Here is a 20,704-nt window from a genome sequence, read left to right as displayed (position 1 = left end):
GAAAACTATATGGGTGCATCTATCTGGTTTCTGGAGTGGTGCTGTCTAATGAAACCAGCTTGTCTGCAAGTAGCTGGGATACTTTTTACTGGTTGTCAGACTTACCCTACCTGAATACCCTTGGACTTCTCTTTTCCTTCCGGAGTTTACTTGAGCTGCTTCATCAACCCTGCTGGGGCTTTAATTGCCTCTTGTTGTGCAGAAGTGGGAAAGAAAACATGCTGATGAAATCAGATACCCTGGGATGTGCAAACAGCACATGACATGCTACATCAGGTATGACAGTCGGTTGTGCTCCAGAATCTTAAACAGAGCCCTATAACGAGCAAACGCCTGTCTACGCAGACTTCCAGCTATGCTGGCTCCCAATGGTGTCTTGTTGCTAATGATGACAGCTCTACAGCCAGCTGCAGCATCTGTGCTGTAATGTGACATGTCATGTCACCTCCTTCCTTCTGATATAAACTGACAACTCCTTAGATCTTGATAATGTTGTTGTTTGTTTGCAGCGATGGCTGCAGTAAAGAAGAGAGATGGTGAGGGAGGAGGATAGTGAGAAGGCAGCATTTTTTCCCACTGACCCACATGCTAAATTATTCAGTGCTGGGAAGGCATTATCTCGGTCCTAGTGCAAGGTGCATTTAGTTTACTCTGCTGTCACAAGTGACCAGGACAGAATCAATTATGCTAACCTTGCAAAGAAGATAAACAATTTAGATTGTCCAAAAAGATGGGTCTGCAGTCTGTGATGGCATTCACTTCCCATCAGCACTACTGGCTTTCTGTGAAAATACTCAAACTCGATTTATTGGTGATGATGAGTTAGAAATGTCAGGCCTAATCCCCTGAATTCCCATGAGGAACAGACAAAGCTATGGACAGCCCTTCTGGTTTTGATGCTTTAATTTCAGTGCCCTCATCTAGATTTGGCTTCCCAATTTTAAAAAGACTTGAGGGCCTTTATGCTTTGTAAGAGCCTTTACTTATAAGAGCTATAAGTGTAGTTGATTGGGCTTACCTATTCTTTTAGGACTTAGTACACAAAAAATACCAGTGTATGTAAATTATCTGGGGTCTAGTTTGAAGTCCGTTTGATCAAACTAAGAAAGACGGGTATTCCTGGACTCCTTATTAAATGAAATTCTGAGACCTGCTCAAATCCACCAGCTGTAGTCTAGAAATATTGACCCCAAATCACAGACACGGTGACTTATTTATGAAGCTGTATTTTCAATAAAGTCTTCACACCATGAATGCTTTACAAAACTGCCTTTCACTTGTGTTGAGGTATTTGATGTTTTCTTTGCCTTGCTTTTGCCTTAACAGCTGTTAGGGGTTGTGCTTCAGCCTCCCAGGTCCCTATCACTCTTTGAAGGAGTGAAGGAGTGAAGCATTTATTAGCCGTGGAAGACAGAAATAACCTCGGGATGACATAAGCAAACTGAATGTAAGGAACTGCATGTAGCCAGATGGGATGCATCCAGTTCTGCTTGAGGGAATTTGCTTGATGTCATTGCAAGGCCACTTGCAAATTTGAAATTTCATGTGATAAGGAAAGTTTCCTCATTTTTGGAAAAAAGATAAACATCAGATCCTTCCTCAAGAAGGGCAAGAAGGAGAATCCAAGTAACTACAGGCTGGTCAGCATAACCTCAGTCTTTGGAAAGATTATTAAGCAACGTCCTCCTGGAAGCCATTTTCAAGAACTTGCAGGACCAGAAAGTGACTGGGAGGAGCCAGTGTGGACTTAAAAAGGACAAGTTGCACCTCATGTGATGAGATGACTGCTTTGGTGGTTGTGGGAAAAGCAATGGAACTTATCTGTGTTTAATTTAGCCAGGCTTTCGACAGTCTCCCATAGTGTCCTTATAGCCAAGCTATGGAGATGTGAATTGGATGTGTGCCTGGTGGGTGGAAAACTGGCTGGACAACTGAGCCCAAAGGGTTGTGATCAGTGATATGAAGTCCAAGTGGCAGCCAATTATTAATGGTTGTCCTCAAATGTTAGTACAAAGCTACAACTCATACGATGTGATTTGTCTTCTGCGTCAGCTCTGCCACATACTTCTTGAGGCATTGCAAGGGTGAATCAGTGTAATCGTTTGGCCTTTTGTGCCAATTACTGGAGATAGAATACACTACCAGCAATGGAGTGACTTAAACCTTTTCATAATGAGGAAACTTACCAAGACATGTATTTTCAATAAGAATAATTTCAGTACCCTCTCCAAATCATATTTTCAATATTACAAAATATCTCTGGGTGATCAGATAGCTTTGGAAGAAGGAAACTACCACATTTCTGTTGATTTTACCCAGATCAGGAGTATTTGTAAAATCCCCATATTTAGAATACACTAAGTAGCTTTGGGGTGCCAGTTTTGATGAAAACTTCGGAGTTTTTTTCTCTTTGGCAGTTGCAGTGCTCCCTACAGGCAAGTGCTCCCTACAGGCAGGTTCTCATTCAAACATCATGAAATGAACGTTAGACAGTTTCTGCTGCCGTCATGGTAAATTGCTTCAAGTAGATGAGATGGAGAGAGACTTTGGTTGTCTGCTGTGGGTAGCCAGTGTTCCTAGGGGATTTCTCATTTTTGGTGGACTTCGGCTTTTTAAAGCAAATTGGAAATCTCTTGCAAAAGAAGAGATAGGAGTTTTTGATCCCTGAGAGAAATGGAAGCTTTTAGCCATTGAATTATTCAAAATAGTCTCAAAAATTATCAGAACTGTGGGCTGTATCCTTGTGATGAAACCTTTGAAAATGAGAGTAGTCTCAAAGCTCTTGCTGTTTGATGTGTCTTCAGCATGAGGCTTTTCACAATATCACACAATGGACCCCAGCTGGAGCTCTTAGAAGATAGTTTATTCTCATGAATCTCAAATTCCAAAAGAAGAATAAGTATGACACAGCTAGCAAATTGCTATTAGCTCAGTATTGTTGCTCATGGATCAACAAAGATCCTGAGAATGTTTTTTCCTGGAAATAACTTCAGCCAAAATACTTTCTCCAAGTTTTGGGATCTGAGGGCAGGGCAGTGGGACAGGAAAGGGAGATTCATTTACCTGTAGCTGAAAAATGTTTTATAAAGAACGGTGACTTCCAAGAAACCTAAAAATATGATGCTTGACACAGCTGTTCTCCATAACTGCAGTGCTGCCATGCTGTGCACTTAGTGCTTAAAAGTGTTAATGAAAATGGGAGTCCTTGTATGAGAGCATCAATAGCAATATCAGCAGTAGGTAATTTTTTGAGTGATACTAATGGAAAAGAATTTTCTGATATCCAGAGGCACTCTTTCCACATAGCTGTCCTAAACCACATTTGGTGGTGTTTGTGTTACAAAGGAAAATGGAAAATATTAGTAGAACCTTTATGATTGAAAGAGGTGCTGCCATAGCCAAAATCTTGTAAAAAAAATTTACTATTGCCAGCACTAACACGTTGGATTATTGAGGCTAATGAGTGCAGTTACGTTAAGATGCATTTTGCTGCCTGTTCTCTTAATTGCTGTTTGCATTGCATTCAGACCAGACTGTGAAATCAGACAGCTGTTCATTTGCCTAGTTTCATCTTTTTCTTTCACCAGGCTCTCTAGTACAATGAGTCCTTTCTGGGTAGCCAAACACAATAGGAAGTACATGGTTAGAAGAAGTCAGCCATCCTTGAATAATGCCCATCAGGCAGCTCTCTTAGCTTGCAGGAAAGAAGATGAAGAAGCAATTTGATTACAGTGCTTTTGCAGGGTAACAAAACCAGATGCAATCTTCTCAGCCTAGTGTAAAAGTCAGAACAAGGACAAATTAAATGTAAGTTAAATCCACGTGCTTCCATACACAAAATGAAACAGGCTTATAGGTACAGATGCTCCTGCTCCAGGATTCTTCCAGCATGAAGAGGAAGCTGGTGCTTTGCTGGAAGTGATGCTCTAGTTCAATCAAAGTTGTTGAGGGTTCGGGTGAATGTAACTGAAATTCCTAAGCCTGTCACTGGATTCAGATTTATTGACCTAACAGTCTAAGCTATCCTTAAACGTAATGGCTGCTGGAGAAGTAATAAGGGCAGAAGTCTTTTCAATCATGTTGAAAAGAAATAGAAAACATTTATAAGTAGATATATTTAAATGCCTGTGAACTTTGTTCTTTTTATATTAGGTATTGCCAAACCTCCTTTAGCTAACCAGCTGCTTTACGGGGAAGCTGGAATAACAGTGCTCTCTATTTGGAAGAAGCACATTTTATGTCATCTATCTGCCAAGGTGCATGAAGGGTTGGCTAATAAAATAATTTATTCATGCATTCATTCCAGCATTGTCTCTATAACTTGGGATCCTTGTTTGAACACCAGATAGGCTGTCAGAGCCTGGTGCCTTGCAGAGATGCTCTTTTTGATTCTGGAAGAGAGTGTTGTGTTGAGGTGATAGTTTGGATCAAGTCTTCTGCAGCATGAAGATGGTTGAGTTGGGGTGTTTACATACGTAAGTTTTATTTGACATAGTTTAATTAGCATGGTGGTGATGGGTTGATGGTTGGACTAGATGATTTCAGTGGTCTTTTCCCACCTTTATGATTCTGTGATTGATTACCCTTTATATTACTTTGTATAACACGGGGTTGAACCCTTTTCCCATATCTCAGTGCTTCCAGAAAGGATTGTTGGGAGGTAGAGCCAGAAGAGTTGGTTTCTCACTTGCTTTGCACAGCTCAGTAGAACCTTCAGAGAGAGGGAATTGGGTCTGGGTATATGCTGTGTATTTTGATTCTCCAGCCACATCTTCTTTGCTTCTCCTTCTGCTCCCCTTTCATATTTGACTGTTAGGAGCTGCTCCCTTACTAGTGAACTGTAGATCTTAGTACTTTCACAAATCCTTTGTCTTGTTTTTCCTGATGACTTCCAAACCAGTAATCTCTGTCTTTCACCCTCTCTCCCTCTTTCAGTTTTGTGTGTGTTACTTTTTTCTCTTCTAAAGCACATTAATAATGCCTAAGCACCAGGCGTTTGCATGATTGTCTCTTGTGTTGCTCCTTAGGATGTGTAAGAGATGTTTTAAAAACCTTATCTCACAGTTTACAATAGCTCGGTGCTGCTGTTCAATAAATAATGGGGATAATTGGTTTTTCAGAGTTCACATCTACGGTGTATTACAGCAGGGATGTAACTGAATCTTTCTTAGTCATTTATCGCTCAGAAACACTTTGTATAAAACAGTGGAATAAATGTTTTAGTAGCACATGGATAACAAATTTCAGGCAAACGTTTCATTGCAGATTTCTGCTCTAAGCATTCCCTGTAGGAATCGCTGGTTTTAGGGCCTGTTCTCATAACCCTATTAAACCACTCAGTAGACTCCTTGTTAGTTCCTCAGGTTGTATGTTACCCAGAACTCATAGCAGTGAAGTCATCTGGTCTCCATATGGCAGGCAATCCAGTTTCACCTTGATACTTCTGCTTTGTGTATGTGTTCAGTGACTGAAGTTGGCACAACAAAAATGTGAGCGTGTTGTGGTATGGAACTTGAGGTGAGAACTGCTTTGAGAAAGACAGCAATAGAAAAGACAAAAGGTAGAGTGGAGACTAACAGGCTGTAGTCTTCACTACATCCTAAAGACAAGGTGGTGACCAGGAAGTTCTGCAAGGCATATAAGCTTCTCTCAGGTCCATATGTGAGAAGAGTCACCTGTCTCTTCAGTACTTTGCATCAGCTCAAAGGATGATATCCTGTATAATATCCACACCAAGTCAATATGAATCTTTTCTGTCTTTTGCCATATTTCCAGTTTGCACATGCATTCCTCTCTAAACCGTGTTCTTGCCTCAGCTTCTAGGATCATTCTACCCTTCTTCTCTATTTTCAAGTCTTCCACGATCACTCTACTTCTACTTCTCATTTTTCAAGTCAATCTGAAATAGAGTCATGTAGGCAAGCAGAACTATTCTGCCTGCCTCCCAAGAGACTGCCAAAAGCTGTTAGGGAACATATCTCCCTAAAAGAGGGCAGAGTCTGCTGTGTAGCATCAAAGGACAACACTTGATTGGTAACATTGGATTTCCTTGTACTCATTTCTAGATACAGAGGGAAGACATACAGGGCGACTGTTAAGATTGTGCGAACGTCGGATCAGGTAGCGGATTTCTGCAGAAGAGTCTGTGCAAAGTTGGAGTGCTGTCCCAATTTGTTCAGTCCTGTGCTGGTGGCTGAAGTCTGCCCAGAGAACTGCTCCATTCATACTAAAACCAAGTACAGTGAGTATTGACTGCAAGGCTTGTTGCTAGCCAGGATTCAGGGCAGTGGGATGCTATGTGTGAGCTAGTTACGAGGAAAAAGAGTTGTGTAATTACTATTGAGTGGGACTCACCTCTTGTAGGTAGAGTAGAGTAGGTACAGTACTTGTAGTTATTTGGTTCTGACCAAATCACTGCAAGCTTCTTTGTTATTCTGTACAAATAAATGGGCATCTCCAGAAAACAGTCCATTTCACTCCATTCCTAATACATCTCTTTGAAACTCACTGCTCTTTGGAAGCATTGACTTTTCTTTGTATGTAAAGTTAATATAAGGAACACAAAAGGAACCTGCAGTGGTCAGCTGAGATTTAAACTGCTACATCTGAGACACTTTCTTCAGGTTAGATGAATCCTGTCCTGCTCATTGAAGATTTTCCAGCATACATGCCAGCTCAGTATCGTGGTGCTGGTGTAGCTTCAACTCCTGTGTTCAGGGTTTGTAAAATTGTTCTTACCTATTCAGGAAGGCTGAAGTTAAGCATGTGTTGGGTGCTTTATAATGTCAGTGTTACTTTTATTACTGGTCAGCATTACTGCTACAGTTGGATTTTATGTCAGGAAAAATGGAAGTGGGCTGTCTATCACAAAAGTTGCAAAAAAAAAAACAACAATTTATTTAAACTGATTTGCTTCTGTTTGGTGCCAGGATAGAAGGACAAACATGCTGAAGAAGGTTTATATGACTGAATATGAGTTTCTAGAATTCTATATTTGATCTGGACACCTAGCTCCCATTAGTAGCAAATGGAGAACTGGAGTACAGCTGGGGAATCTACAGCTGTGATTATTTTATCTCAGAGTTGGTGCTTATATTTGGTCAGATGAAAGATGACCTAAACTTTCTGTACTGAAAAACTCAGTTCAGTTACAAACTTTGATGTGAGTGCCAGTCCACATTTCCCAGGACACCCTTCTTGTCAGCCCCAGAGGATGCTGTAGAACATGTCAAAAAGAACATGAAGCAATCCACTAAGTAAGGCCAGGGGACTTTCACATTCTTAATTTAAACTTGGGCCAAAATATTCAAAGTTAGAAAACAAAAGCAAAACATACTCCTTTCTGCATCAAAGAAACATACACAATTTAGGTTACCTGGCCCTTTCCACCATTTTCATTTGCAAATGAAAGTGTGTCTTAACTCATGCAGAAGAGCATTGGATCAAATCTGAAGCACGCTGTCCTCTCATTTCAACTTGGTCTAAGTACACAGTGTGGGATTAAATTCTGAACTCATCACTCATCACCAATAAAAATGTAAACATAAAAGTTGTAACACTTTGTGCTAGTCCGCAATGGTATCTTTTATTTATACTGGACATTTTTTTTCCAAGTCAGGGTATTTTAGAGTTCCTTATGAAAGTGCACCTAGATATAACACTGAATCAGTAGCAAAAAACAAGCTGGAATTCTCTTCCCTCGGTGGTTAAAGATTTTAACAAGCGTTTTGATTTCCTTCCTTCAGCTTATTATTATGGAAAGAGGAAAAAAATCATTAAGCCACCAATTGGGGAAAATAATAACATGAAAAGTGGACATGTCAAGCCTGCCAGACGCAGAAAAAGGCGGAAATCCATTTTTGTGCAGAAGAAAAGAAGATCATCAGCTGTTGATTTGAATGCTGCAGGCTCTGCAGAGGTATGCATTACACTGGGAAAAATCAGTAGGTACGCTCCGTGCTTTCCCCTCTGTCTTCATCTCTTTCTTGAGGGACTTCTCAGCAAACCCCACCACTTCTGTCTCCCATTTTGAAACCCTCCTTACCACCTTCATCTTCTAACATTAAATTGGTTATACTGGGACACTTCAGGGACTTTCATCCCTGACCATTCTAGAATTAGAAGATACTGTTTTTCTTTCCACCTTCATAAGGTTTGCTAGCTATTGCACTGTCAAATACTGTATCTTTGTTTTCTTTTGCTTCCTTATAGCCCTGTGGGCAGACAGATGGGCCAATTTAGTGCTTGATGCATCATCTAAGATCTCAAAATATTCTAGTAAATAATAATAACTCTCTGGCATTATGGTTTCAAGGGCTTTTAATTTTTCATTAACCTTCTGTAGTATTTTTGGTTCACCACTGCTAACAACAGAAGTGTTAGTAGCCTTAGAAATCAAGTAAATAGTTTGTGTCCCAAATATGTGGTATCTGAGGCCTCAGTCTTTTCAGGATGCGGTGTGATACAGGATCCTGAATTTTGCACTGATTTGTGTCCAACTGAAACCTGTAGTTTGTGGTTAAAAACCTTCTGTGTGAACCCTTTTCCAGGTGATTTTCTTGTGATAGTACAACAAAACACGTGTTTTTGTTTTGTTTCCTTTCCTCAGCTGAGCACCATTTATTGTTGCTTCATGCAGTGAGGAAGCATGGTTTAGTTAAATTCCCTCTAATTCATCTGGAGGGGAGCAGCTTAAGAAACTGTCACTTGATGGCTTACATCTTCATGGCTCAGTCCTCGTTTAGACGTGGTTCGGCCTTATTTCCTTAAATTATACTGCCTGAAAGGAATTTAAGCTGAAATAAACACATTTTGAGCTGAAATCAACCATTAGCCAAGTTTTTCAGCCTTTCAACCAATATAACTGGTCTGGGCTGAAGTGGCTCTTTCAGCTAAAACCTATGCATGTGTGTTGGATGCATGCTCATGCCTCATTCAAAACTAAGATATCAAAGCCATTTTGGCTACTTATATATAAAGTTCAAGATACACAGTTTCCATCAGTTGATTTATATTTGCAAACTCTGTGTTATAGAAACCCCAAGAATTTAGTGTGGTTTTCTTTACCTGAAAATTTACTCTGCTCTGTCAATACTTAAATGTTGGGCTGAAAGCAGGAAATCTAAGTGAAATCCTTTGTACTGAATTTTATAGAAATGCCAGCTGAGCAATAAGTCCTACGCATTGGTACATCTAGATATTTTTAAAAGACACCAGCATTTCCTTCCATTTAGTACCAGTGACACCCATTACCATTTGAAATAAGGTGAAATGAAGTAAGATAAAATTTTCAACTCCCCTGTTTATTGCAGATAATAGATGTACTTTAAGGGTCCCTTCCAACTCAAATGATTCTATGATTCCATGATTCCTTGAAAGCCTATTTAAGATTTTTCTTCGTTTCAAGCAACCTGTGTTTCACTTTATGCTTTAAGTATTTTCCATTTCCCCTTCTTATGCACATCTGCAGTGCCGTAAGGTTTGAGATGTCAACACAGCAGAGGAATGTTTCGTGCCAGATGAGTTATTACCATTGACCTTTTGTTAGAAACAAAAAAAGAACTGTTCACCAGCTATTTTTCAATTCTGCATTTTGTTATGAATCTAAATTGAAGGTTAATCAACTTGGCACTACAATGACAGTGAAATATTTGGTTAAAATAAATGTTACTCTAGGCCACCATGGAACACAAGTCTTATAGGGAGCAGCTGAGGGAACTGGGATTGTTCAGTCCGGAGGAGGCTCAGGAGAGACCTTATTGCTCTCTACAGCTGCCTGAAAGGAGGTTGTAGCAAGGAGGAGGTTGGCTTCTTCTCACAGGAACTGATAGGATAAGCAGGAATTGCCTTAAATTGCAACAGGGGAGGTTTGGTTGGATATTAGGAAAAATTTCTTCTGAGAAACAGTGGTGAGGTATTGGAACAGGCTGCCCAATGAGGTGGTTGAGTCACCATCCCTGGAGGTGTTCAAGAAGCGTGGAGATGTGGCACTGAGGGACCTGGTTTAGTGTCACGATCGTGATGGATTGATGGCTGGACGAGATGAGCTTAGAGTTCTTTCCAGCCTTAATGGTTCTGTGATTCTATGACATGGGCCCTGCAGTTTGGCCTGGTGTTCCTTGATCTGCTGCTGTATCAGTCTCTGAGCCCGGGTGCCCTTTTCCTGCTGGTCTTTGTGCAGGAGAGTGAAGAAGACGAGCCGGATGCAGTTGAGGATGAGACGGGAAGTGAGGAGACGAGCTCAGAGCTCCGTGATGATCAGACGGATACCTCCTCTGCTGAGGTCCCTTCTGCTAGGCCCCGGAGAGCAGTTACCTTGCGCAGCAGCACTGAGTCGGACAGACCTCCTCCTATGGAGAGGGCCCGGCGGAGCCGCCGGCCGCAACCCATGTCTTGCAGTGAGGTGGAGAAGTCACCACAGGTTAAGGAGGTGAGTATGACCCCAGGCTACCAGTGTTTTCCCTACACTGTCCTTCAGTGCCTAACCTTTCTCATCGGAGGAGGACATCCCTACTGTGCAGCTGCATGGCTTTCCACACCACGTGGCTTTCTTTAAGATAACTATTTTTTTGTAGGAAATTAAGCACGAAGAAGAAGAGAAGCTCATCCTGGACAGTAATCCATTGGAGTGGACTGTGACTGATGTTGTGAGGTTTATTAAACTGACTGACTGTGCACCCCTTGCCAAAATATTTCAGGAGCAGGTAGAGATCTTCATGTAACTCTTCTTTTTGTGTCTGTGGTGCTTATTCACATTAAAAATAAATAAATAATAAATAAAGCAGCGCATATTGCTAGCCTTGGACCCAGGGCTTCCACAAAGAGCTTGTAAGCAAATTTCAGATCCCCTGAGGCCAAGCTATGGCAAACAGCTGGACAAGGCATGAGTACCCTCAGAAATTCAAGTCAAAGCCTTGTCAGATACTCAGAGAGCAGAAATCCACTCTTCATCCCCTAGTCAGTGTCCTTGTCAAAAGCACAACGTTTACACCTTTCATACCTTTGGTTCTGTGGCAAGACCCACAGCACAATTCCAGTGTTGCATAGGCACCCTGGTGTACCAGCAGATAGTGGTTACTTGTTACATAGCTAGTCATCTCTCCCTAGCCCCTTGGGTTCCACTTTGTTTTAAAATATTGGCCTGCGGAGTAGAAATTTCCCAACTGAACTCCAAATTGGCTGCATGAATTTTGGTGCCAATACCTGGATGCTCCAAGTGTGTAGGCACTTCTCATCTACATCCCTTGAAAGATCTGGTAGGCAGGCCCTTTGGTGATCTAATTTTAGGAGATGCCAGACATCTCTGATTAAATAGATAAGTTTGGAGGAGTAGAAGCCAATGTCCTGCATCTGAAGTTAGTGGACTTGTAAAATTTATATAGAACAGACATTTCTTGGCTAATAAGTAATAGCCTCTGCTAAAAGTAAAGGACAGTTCTAGGAAATTGTGGCTTGAAAGAAGCAAGTGTGGTTCATTAGTCCATAGTCATTGGTTGTATGGCAAACTGCTTATTTTATTATTTCTGATTCCTCACTGTGAATAGCTCTGTTCCAGATTACAGTAGGTTTGATGGGAAGAAATTGAAGTGTGTGTAGAGCAAGGCTGAAACACTCTCATAACAAATGCTGCACTACAGCACTACAACCATTTGTTAATCAGCCTGGAGAAACTCCAAGGTTTGAAAGCCAACCCTGTCCCTCCTGTTCCATAGAGTTTTATGGTAACCGTAATCAAACACAGATGACTGCAGATTTTCCTTGCTATTTGCTGTACCATTAAATTATACCATCAAGCTTTGGTGTAGGGAGGATCTGAGCAATGGTCAGTCCTGATCAAAGCAGTGTATAAGGTGTCCAAATCCTCCCTCTGTTTAGCACTACCTAATCAGGGCTTTCCTGGGGAGTTTATGTTGCCTGTGAGTTACTGTACTTTTTCTGCATTTCCAATCTGATCTTCCCTAAGGGTTAAAAAGCAGTTTTGTAGCCCAGTCATCTGCTTCTTAGTCCATTAAAGAATAAAGAGAACTTGAGCACTTAATTAAAGAAGGATCAGAAAGCTAACAGAAATCCCTAATAAAATGTCTTTGGTCTGGGGAGCTAGTTTAGACAGTTTGGTGCATGAGTGCACCTGAAGGAGGGACATGACCTCCAGAGGGCCCTTCATTGCTCTGAGATTCTGTGATGTTAGAGTTGGCAAGATGTCCTGGAGATCCAGGTCCATTTTTCTTGATTATTCAGCAGATTATGTCAAACAGGGCAGATTCTAGGTGGCTCAGGGGACTTGGCATGGGATAAGGCAGACATAAACCTGTGCTGAACAAAAGAGAGGAAGAAAGGGTCTTGTTTGGTGCTGTGAAGCTGACTTAAGTTTTTCTGTTCAGCTCTGCAGCCTTGTTCTTGCTTCATTTCCTCAGCCACAGAATGGAGTTTGTCTGACCTCTGTAGTCCTCTGCAGAGTTTCTTTAGAAGGTGATCTGCTAGACTTTCCTTATATGATGGATGAGAGCCTGTGAGGTCACAGTAGATAACTTCTAAAGAAGTGTCATGTATTCCAGAAAAAGGAGATGAGCTGCATTGAAGTGTGAGAATAGGGCAGAGAACAAAGTCGTCTTCAGTTTTGAGAGCAGATTTCCTTTCTTGTTTCTCAAAACCTCTCTGCCTTCGAGAGTCCACAAACAAAACCATTATCACTGTTTTTCTTCCTCAGGACATTGATGGCCAAGCCCTTCTGTTGCTGACGCTACCCACGGTGCAAGAATGCATGGAGCTGAAGCTTGGTCCAGCCATCAAACTGTGCCACCAGATCGAGCGAGTAAAAGTTGCATTCTATGCACAATATGCCAACTGACTGCACTTCTCTGTTTCTTTCTGTTCACCTTCTCTTTCCCTCTATTTTTTAACATTGCAACTTGTTCAAGTTTTTTTCCTCTTCCTCTTTTCTTAAAAAAAAAAAAAATCATGTAATTGGAAGCACTGGGAATTAATCTGTAGGGGGAAAAATAACACAACAAAAAATCTAGCAACAAATTGAACTAACTGTTCAGTAGTTGTAAAGCACAGTGAAAGAGCGCTGGTATTTCTCCTCATGAGCCTTGCCAGCATGTTTTGCTGCAGTGCAAGGCCAGCATGGATCAGATGGATTGTCGTTCTTTAAAGCAAAGCTACCTATGGCAGATACGTTTCCACGGTGAATAGTTGGACATTTTCAGTAACGATGGTTTGTCTTCATCAATTTCTGGACATGAACAATCCTTTTAGTCAACTCTGACACACTTCTTTCATATTGAAATGGAAGTGAGAATTTGTAGCATTACCTGGGCTTTACTGCAAATTTGATCTTAGTGATCATTGGGCTTTCTTTCACCTTCTCTCCAGTCGTACAAAAGGAAGAAGTGTTATACCAGTCATATGCTATTTGTTATTGAGTGAGTTATAAAGCAGGACTCAACCCACCATCTTTGAATGGTATCACACAAAGCTGCAGTCAATTGACAGACCTTAGGCATAATAATGCTTTCTGAGCCATGGTGGCTGTATACAGTGAGCTGAACGTCTCACTGATGGGTTCTGTGCAGTACTGCATTCATGTGAAGGACTATATATGAAATCCTCCGAAGTCAAGCCTATCCAGTTATATTTAGGTCACTAAATATAGGCCAGACTTTACAACTCAAGGGGTGAAAAAATAGGGGGAGGGGAGTCCAGATTTAATGGCAAGATTGTTCAGCACACGCTGATTTAACTTGCACTTTTGTCAGTCTGGCTACTAGGTGGGAATAAAAATCATCAATGTTTTCAGGCTATGTACACCATGGTGCTTTAGTCCAACTGACTCGTCCAAGCCAGTGCACCTTCTGTCACCAAGCTGTATAAAGCTCCAACTATGTTCCAGTGACAGACTGGCCAGTGAACCTGGGGGCTTACTTCATGCCAAGTAGGGTGAGCACCACAGGGGGTGAAGAAGCAGGACAGACATCTTGGTTTTGCCTCAATTGTGCATACAGGATGAGTATTTTCCATTTACTTTACAGGGATATATGGCCCTGTGAGTGCCACATGTTGACCTCAACAGTAGTTGGTGGCATCACATTGGTGTAAAATTCTCCTGAAAGCAAGAACCAAACTGGTTCTTCAGACAAAGTCTGAATTTTGCTCTGACTTAGGTGCAGGTGAATTCTTCCCTCAAAAAGTGAATGGGATAGTTTGTGCTGATTTCATCAGAAACCACTGACTTCAGTAGACTTTTGTCTACAAACTGGAAACAAACCCCAGTTCCCTGTTCTCAGGGAACACAGCCTAGAAATATAGTACAATCACATCACAGTGTTGTGATGCCAAAGCCTACTCAGCTAAGATTTCTTCAAAAATAAATGTCATTTCTAAATGAATCTGAAGACATTTCTTAGGGCCAGATAACCCCATCTCAAACAGTTATGGTGACAGCAGACTTGGATCACATGGTCCTGCAGGCCTCAGTGTGCTCAAGAGAACCTGTTGACCAACATCAGGCTATAGCTGCTGCTTTCTCCTTCATCAGTTTCCTCCTTAAAATCTTTGGTTTAAAGGTGGAAAGCCTCAGAAATACAGATTCTGAACTATGTCCAGATTTGCTCCAGGGCATGGATTAGGTAAAAAGTATGGCTATGCATTGTGAAGACATTCTAGTCCATCTTTAAGGGGATTCCTGATTTGCCACTGAGGAGTGTGATGCGTGCAGGCTGGGCCAATTCCTGCCAGCTCCTGAGACTTCACAGAAAATATTCTTCTACTGAAGATCTTGTTCAAGTTTTAATCAAATGAAGGAGCACGTAGTCATCTCTGTGCCAAAATGCTTCCTTTTGTTTCTAAGAAATCTAGGAATAGGGTTCCGTAGTATTGTAGACATTGGACTTCAGACCGGATTTCCTTCTGACAGTAGCAGAAGGAAATGCAACTAGTCCATGCAACTAGTTTGACGACTACTTTGGATTCCTCTACATATGCCCTAAAAACATTGCTCTGCTTTTCATCTGTGAAGACAAAAGGATTCCACCCAGCAAGAAGAGAATAGAATCATAGAATCGTTAAGGTTGGAAAAGACCTCCAAGGTCATCTAGTCCTACCATCCAGCTATCCCAATATTCCGCACTTAAACCATGTCCCTAGGTACTGCATCTATACATACCTTGAACACCTCCATGGACGATGACTCCACCACCTGCCTAGGCAACCTGTTCCAGAGCCCAACCAGTCATTTGAAGAAGAAATTCTTCCTAATATCCAACCTGAATGCTTCTCCCAGCTCCACACTGCTTCAGCCCAGTCACACATCTGCCAGCAGAGGATAGCCCCCAAAAGTTCACTGTCAGAAGAAGCAGCATATAAGGATGTTTCAAAGAAAGAGAGTGACTGTTCACAAAACAACATCCTAGCAACAGTCCTTTACTTACTGTGTCCACCTTCTGAGCATCCTTTGTTGCTGTAATGTTCCTTGGACTTTGTGGTTGTGGGGACTTGTTGAAGACATTTAATTCTTGTGGGGATACATTGAAAAACAAAATCAGGCTTTTTCCATCAATTTAGTAACTGTACATTTTCCAATGGCAGCTAACTATTATGGAGGCTGGGCCAAGGAGCAGCCTGTCCTAGTGTTGGCCAGGCTGGGGATGGATACAGCATTGAGCCTAGCACGTGGGAGTCTTTACTGATTTTTCAGGGAAGTTAAATTGTATTTTAAAATCACCTGTTAAGCAAAGACAACAAGAAAAAAGTTTAATTTTAGCCCACACCAGCTCTTTTATTTCCTCAGGATTTTTGCTTCTCACCATTTGTCTTTCAGTCTAATATTCTTCAGTGTCCTCTCATTTATCTCTGCCTATCCTTTTGGAGAAGATGATAGCTTGAAATCTCGATCCTAAAATTACCTTGCATTGAGTGGGTGGTAGATGCTTTATTGTGTTGTTTTGTTTTTTTTTTTTTTAAGTATGCAGAATGGAAAGAAAAAGAGAATTGGGCTTCTGTTGTCTGTTGAATTGATTGCTTCTCAGAGAAGCTGGAGCCCGCTTAGTTTCTTAAACAAGTAGGAAGTGGGCTTCTCACGCTTTAATTGAACATTATACTCAGATTGTCACTTGAAGCTTGGGCAGCGATCAGAGAGAACTGCATACTCTTTCCTGCACTTCATTCCAATTCCTGAAAATTAGCCAGGGTTTGCAGTAATTTATTTCAAAAAAGCAATCTTCCTAAGGTAAAATGACACCTTTGCTATGTAGAAGCACTTTTGCAAGACAGTCATCAGGAAGACCTGGGGAATCCACACTCTTTGACTGACTGACCATCTCTGGATCAAGCCTTTCTGTATCCAGTCAGGTGATTTAAATCTCCCGTAGCTAATTCTAGATGCTCTTCAATATTCAATTAAACCATCTGGTACTAAGCACTGCAATGTTAGCATTTATATGAAGGCGGTAGATCATTGAAGACCTGTGAAATAGAGATTGCTGTATTTATGTCTCTTCCCTCTTTTATTTCATTTTGTTCAGACCAATTTCCATGTGATCCTGTTTGATTTCCAAGTTTTTGTTTGTTTGTTTGTTTTTGTGTTTTTTTCTTGAACACTGGAGGTGTTTTTGGTCCTTCATAGATTCTGGGTCTAGTTCAGAGCTGGTGCAACTTAATAGATATACTGGTGACACTGATGGAGGCACATCTTCTCATTCTGAATTTGATACACAGAGCTGAAGTATATCACGTTACCAGTTAAAGTGATGAATTCATGGTTAACCAAGGCCATTACCAAGGGCTGAGGAGCAACCCAACAGTTGCTTTGGGCTGTTGGATGCTGAATTTCAGCACATTCACACTTACCACCTTTCTTCTACAAAAAAGGTGATCAGGCAGCTGTTGCTGATCTCTATTCAGGCATAGGACTAAGAATGGACATTTCCGAAGCTTTGTGCTCTGGAACACAATGAGTAGGAGGGTGTAGTACCTGCCCATCTCCATTGGGCTTCTTTTGAGCTGGATCAGGTTTATAAGGGTACCTGCTCCCTTTCCATCAGCATTTACCTTGGACAGAATCCAACTAGTCTGTAATCTTATGCTGGTCTCTGAGGTTGGATTAAAGCAGTAACTTACAGGAATGTCTTACAGCTCCCAGCTGGTAGACCTGCTTGCTTCCTGCTGTCATGGATGCTCCTCTCCCACCTCAAAGGAAGATGATCTCTGATTTCAGAGCTCTTCTTCCCTTTCCAGATTGAAAAAACAGCTCTATCCACACCCCCTGTTCTTTCCTCAGTGCTAGGATGACTGCAGCTCTGAGAAGGGTTTCAAGGTCTCCAGCTCCACCATGTTAGCCATACGCAATAGATCTCAAGAGTTTGGTTTTGCAGGGTGCAGAAAACACATAAATGCAGTGTTGACTTCCAAAATCAGGACAAGTGCTTACACACCCTGTCCTTGATGAAGCATCTAGCAGATTCATGTCCTAGTGGAAATAGCCTGATCCACATTTACAGAGGTATTCAAATGTCTGATAGGATGTACAGAGTTCTCAGTAGAAGATTCATAATGTCCATTAAGATTTCACCTTGGCTAAACAGCTTATCTGCCTTAAAGTGGAATGTTGCCATTCCTTGGCTTTAACTTGCAAGCTTTTGCAGTCCATAGATGTGGACTGAAGCAAACACCATCTCAGCTCTCCAAAGGCCAGCCAGACACCATTGAGTTGCCACAATCAATCGCTGATTGCCTGTGCCCTGATCATGTTGGGGCACAAAATTGATTTTGATGAAGCTGCAGTGTAACTGCAGTGCTTTTTAGAAGCTCAGCACTGTCAAGGTATTTCAGATGATTTTTGGTTTTCTGCTGCACAGTGTCTGGAAGAATAATGCAGCTCATAGTGTTCCTCCTATTTCAAAATTCAAGTGCCAAAAGAGAAGAACGTGCTGCAACTGAACACCATTAAAACCAGCTTTATTACTCGTGGATAATTATAGTCTCAAGGGCTCCATTTTGGTGCTAGAATATGCCATGCTGTATTTTCCATTGCTTGGAATTACTAGGTTGATTCCTCTCTTCAGGAAATATTTTCTGTATCAAAAACATCTTAAATATTAAGATTGTATGATTGTGTTTTTTTCTTGTTCTTTAATTCAGATACACTCAACAAATGAATTCCCTTCCCCTCAGTCATGTGAGTTTTTGAGAAATTTTGTACAGTATATATGTATATGTATATTTAAAAACTCTTTACAAATTTCAGTGCATGCCTATTTTTTCCCTTGATAATATTTTCTCATACCAGCTGGCCTATGATTAAGGGAATTTGTTACTCAGGATTTAATCCAGAAATGACCGAGGTTAGTAGAATGTCCTCACATGTGTAGGCTTTGGGACAGGGTCTTCATCGAATTCTTTCACTTAGAAGTCAAAAAGCGTGCAGTTAATTAATAAAAAATTTAAAATCCACTCTCCTCCAGCAGGCAGATATCCTGCTGAAATCTGCCAGACTTAATGAGAAGAGGGTTCATGTCTTTAGGTACTCGTGAACTCCAAATGAAAGGAGCAGAAACATTTAATGTTCTCATTTATTATTTGGTACGATATTCCAGCAGCAAATGCAAATGATCTTAATGTCTGCATTTAGGATATGAGTCAGTCATCAAAGAATGAGAGTTTTACAGACCAGTAGTCCTTTAAATGTCATCTGTCCTGGAGGAGAATAATAATTTTACAATGATTTGGTGCCATGCACTGGAATTCTCTTGCAGAAGACAGATGAACTGCACAAAAACATATTGGGTCATCGTTTTAAGTATGCCCTTTTAATTGCTTTAGTCTTTCATGGGAAAAAGGTTTTCATGTTGCTGGTTTAAAACTCCCACTTCTGTAATGGCTCATGGCCCAGCATATTAGCAGAATACATTTGCATCTGTTGTCACACTATGTGTGAGTGTGGAGGTGTTTGTGGACAAGCAGATACTTCAAACAGGACAAGGAGATCTCACTTCAGTACCTTGTTTTAACAGTGTCCTCTGTGAAACATGGAGGGCACATGCTCCCCAGAACACATCATGGAGGGACATGTTCCAGCAATGCTGTTGTTGCGTGGCCATGTTGCCCAAGTAGCCTAATGCAGCAAGATAATTGCAGCCTACCCACAGATATTCCTGACCTTGATATCTACCTAAGGTAGATGTAGGAGTAGGCAGGGAGGGTTTTCAGGGAAGAAGAGGGGGTTGGAGTTCTGAGTTTGAGGGTCTTCTCATGTGAGGAAAGGGCAGCTGTGGTCTATCAGCGTAAATTCCTCATGACATCTCTATCTTGCTCATAGTAAATAAAGATGCTCTGAGCCCTTGCAGGGGCCAGGTGTGAGGGAAGAAGAAAGCAGGCAGTATATTCACAGCTAGAAAGCTGGAAGTTTTCTTTCTTGTTTTGTTGATGGAGATGTAGGGATTTGGCTCTGATGGGTGGATAGGAGGGCAGTAGGGAAGATGAGTCTTTTTTCCTTGTACTGAGCTCCTGTACATCTCCTGGTTTCTGTAGGCAACTTTCAGACTTCCAAGGGAAATGTCAGGCACTGAAACTTGAGCTCTCTCCCATAGAAATAGGTGATACTGCCTTAAGTTCAGGTTGTGGATCTACAAAACACTGTTGTGTGTTATGATGTGAGAAGACAAAAATCAGCCTTCCCAAGTCACCAATCTGCTTGTTGCTGCTCCAGTCTCACTGAAGTTTATGACCATTATATCTGCTTATAAATGTATACAGGGATATAATGTACAGGCAGGGATTCACTGTGATACAGTCCAAACGTGGTGAAAGATCTCAACTGCAGGCTTTGAAAGGTTGAGTTGAATCTTCTCTTGTGCCAGGGTGAGGCAAGGCAAACACTCAGACCCATCTGACACTTAGGGAACAGCAGAAATGAGCTCAACAACCAGCAGTCACAGTCCATTCGTGGTGATGCACGTTGGAAATCTTTGAATTGTTTTGCATTCCAGTTTGTATGGAAGATTTGATTCAAACAGTGTATATATAATCCCTTTGGTGTGTTACAAATATATATGTGTGTGTGTATATATATGTATATATATGTGTGTGTGTGTGTATATATGTATGTGTATATATATATATATACATATAAACCAATCAATGCTGGTGTTTTTACTTTTTAAAGTTCATGGGGCAAAGGGCATGTTGTTAGTTTGCTGTAAGATTCTATTCTGTATATATGTTTTCATGTAAATAAGTGAAAATCTATATTCAGAGTTATATTTTAATTTTTATTCAAAATGAAATAAATCCCCTTTTTACTTGAGCAATTGTAAGCTACGTTGTTAATAAAGTAACAATAAATCACATTTCTCTCAAGGTTGGTATTTTATTTCATTGGACAGTAAGGTTGTGTTTTGATGTATTTGATGTATTTGTTCTACCTGAGGAGTTAAGGTGAGAAAACAGTCTCTTGGCTTTGCTGCCAGTGGCTTTGTTTCGAGTGACCCCATGCACTTTCCAGGAAGGGACAGTCAGGACTGTCCTTTGCAGAGTTGAACACTTAAAGGCACGTCTGGGGGTTCCCTTTATAGTCTCTAGAGAGAAGCACCAGCAGCACGACTTCTGCTGGCCAAATTGAGTTGCCCGAAGGAGTTGCCTTTTGTCATTGCCTTTGGATGGATTCTTCATTTAAGTTAACACCAAAGAGGATGAACCTAAGCCACGAGCC

The 20,704-nt window shown here is 41.1% G+C and overlaps 1 protein-coding gene across 2 annotated transcripts in view; it reads left to right on the top strand.

Moving 5' to 3' along the window:
• Positions 1 to 20,340, top strand: part of SFMBT2 (Scm like with four mbt domains 2) — a 114,766-nt gene extending 94,426 nt beyond the window's left edge. For both annotated transcript variants that reach the window (XM_085215190.1, XM_085215268.1), the window contains exons 17-21: positions 6,066 to 6,241; positions 7,746 to 7,918; positions 10,181 to 10,429; positions 10,575 to 10,703; positions 12,707 to 20,340. In XM_085215190.1, the coding sequence (XP_085071316.1) occupies positions 6,066 to 6,241; positions 7,746 to 7,918; positions 10,181 to 10,429; positions 10,575 to 10,703; positions 12,707 to 12,847 (868 nt within the window). In that variant the 3' untranslated portion in view covers positions 12,848 to 20,340. The remainder of the gene's footprint in view (positions 1 to 6,065; positions 6,242 to 7,745; positions 7,919 to 10,180; positions 10,430 to 10,574; positions 10,704 to 12,706) is intronic.
• The last annotated feature ends 364 nt before the right edge of the window (positions 20,341 to 20,704 follow it).

Source organism: Meleagris gallopavo, chromosome 1 (genome assembly GCF_905368555.1).
Source record: "Meleagris gallopavo chromosome 1, MGAL_WU_HG_1.1, whole genome shotgun sequence".
Lineage (NCBI taxonomy): Eukaryota > Metazoa > Chordata > Aves > Galliformes > Phasianidae > Meleagris > Meleagris gallopavo.
Note: the sequence above shows the minus strand (reverse complement) of the source record. Positions and strands in the feature narration are given on the sequence as shown.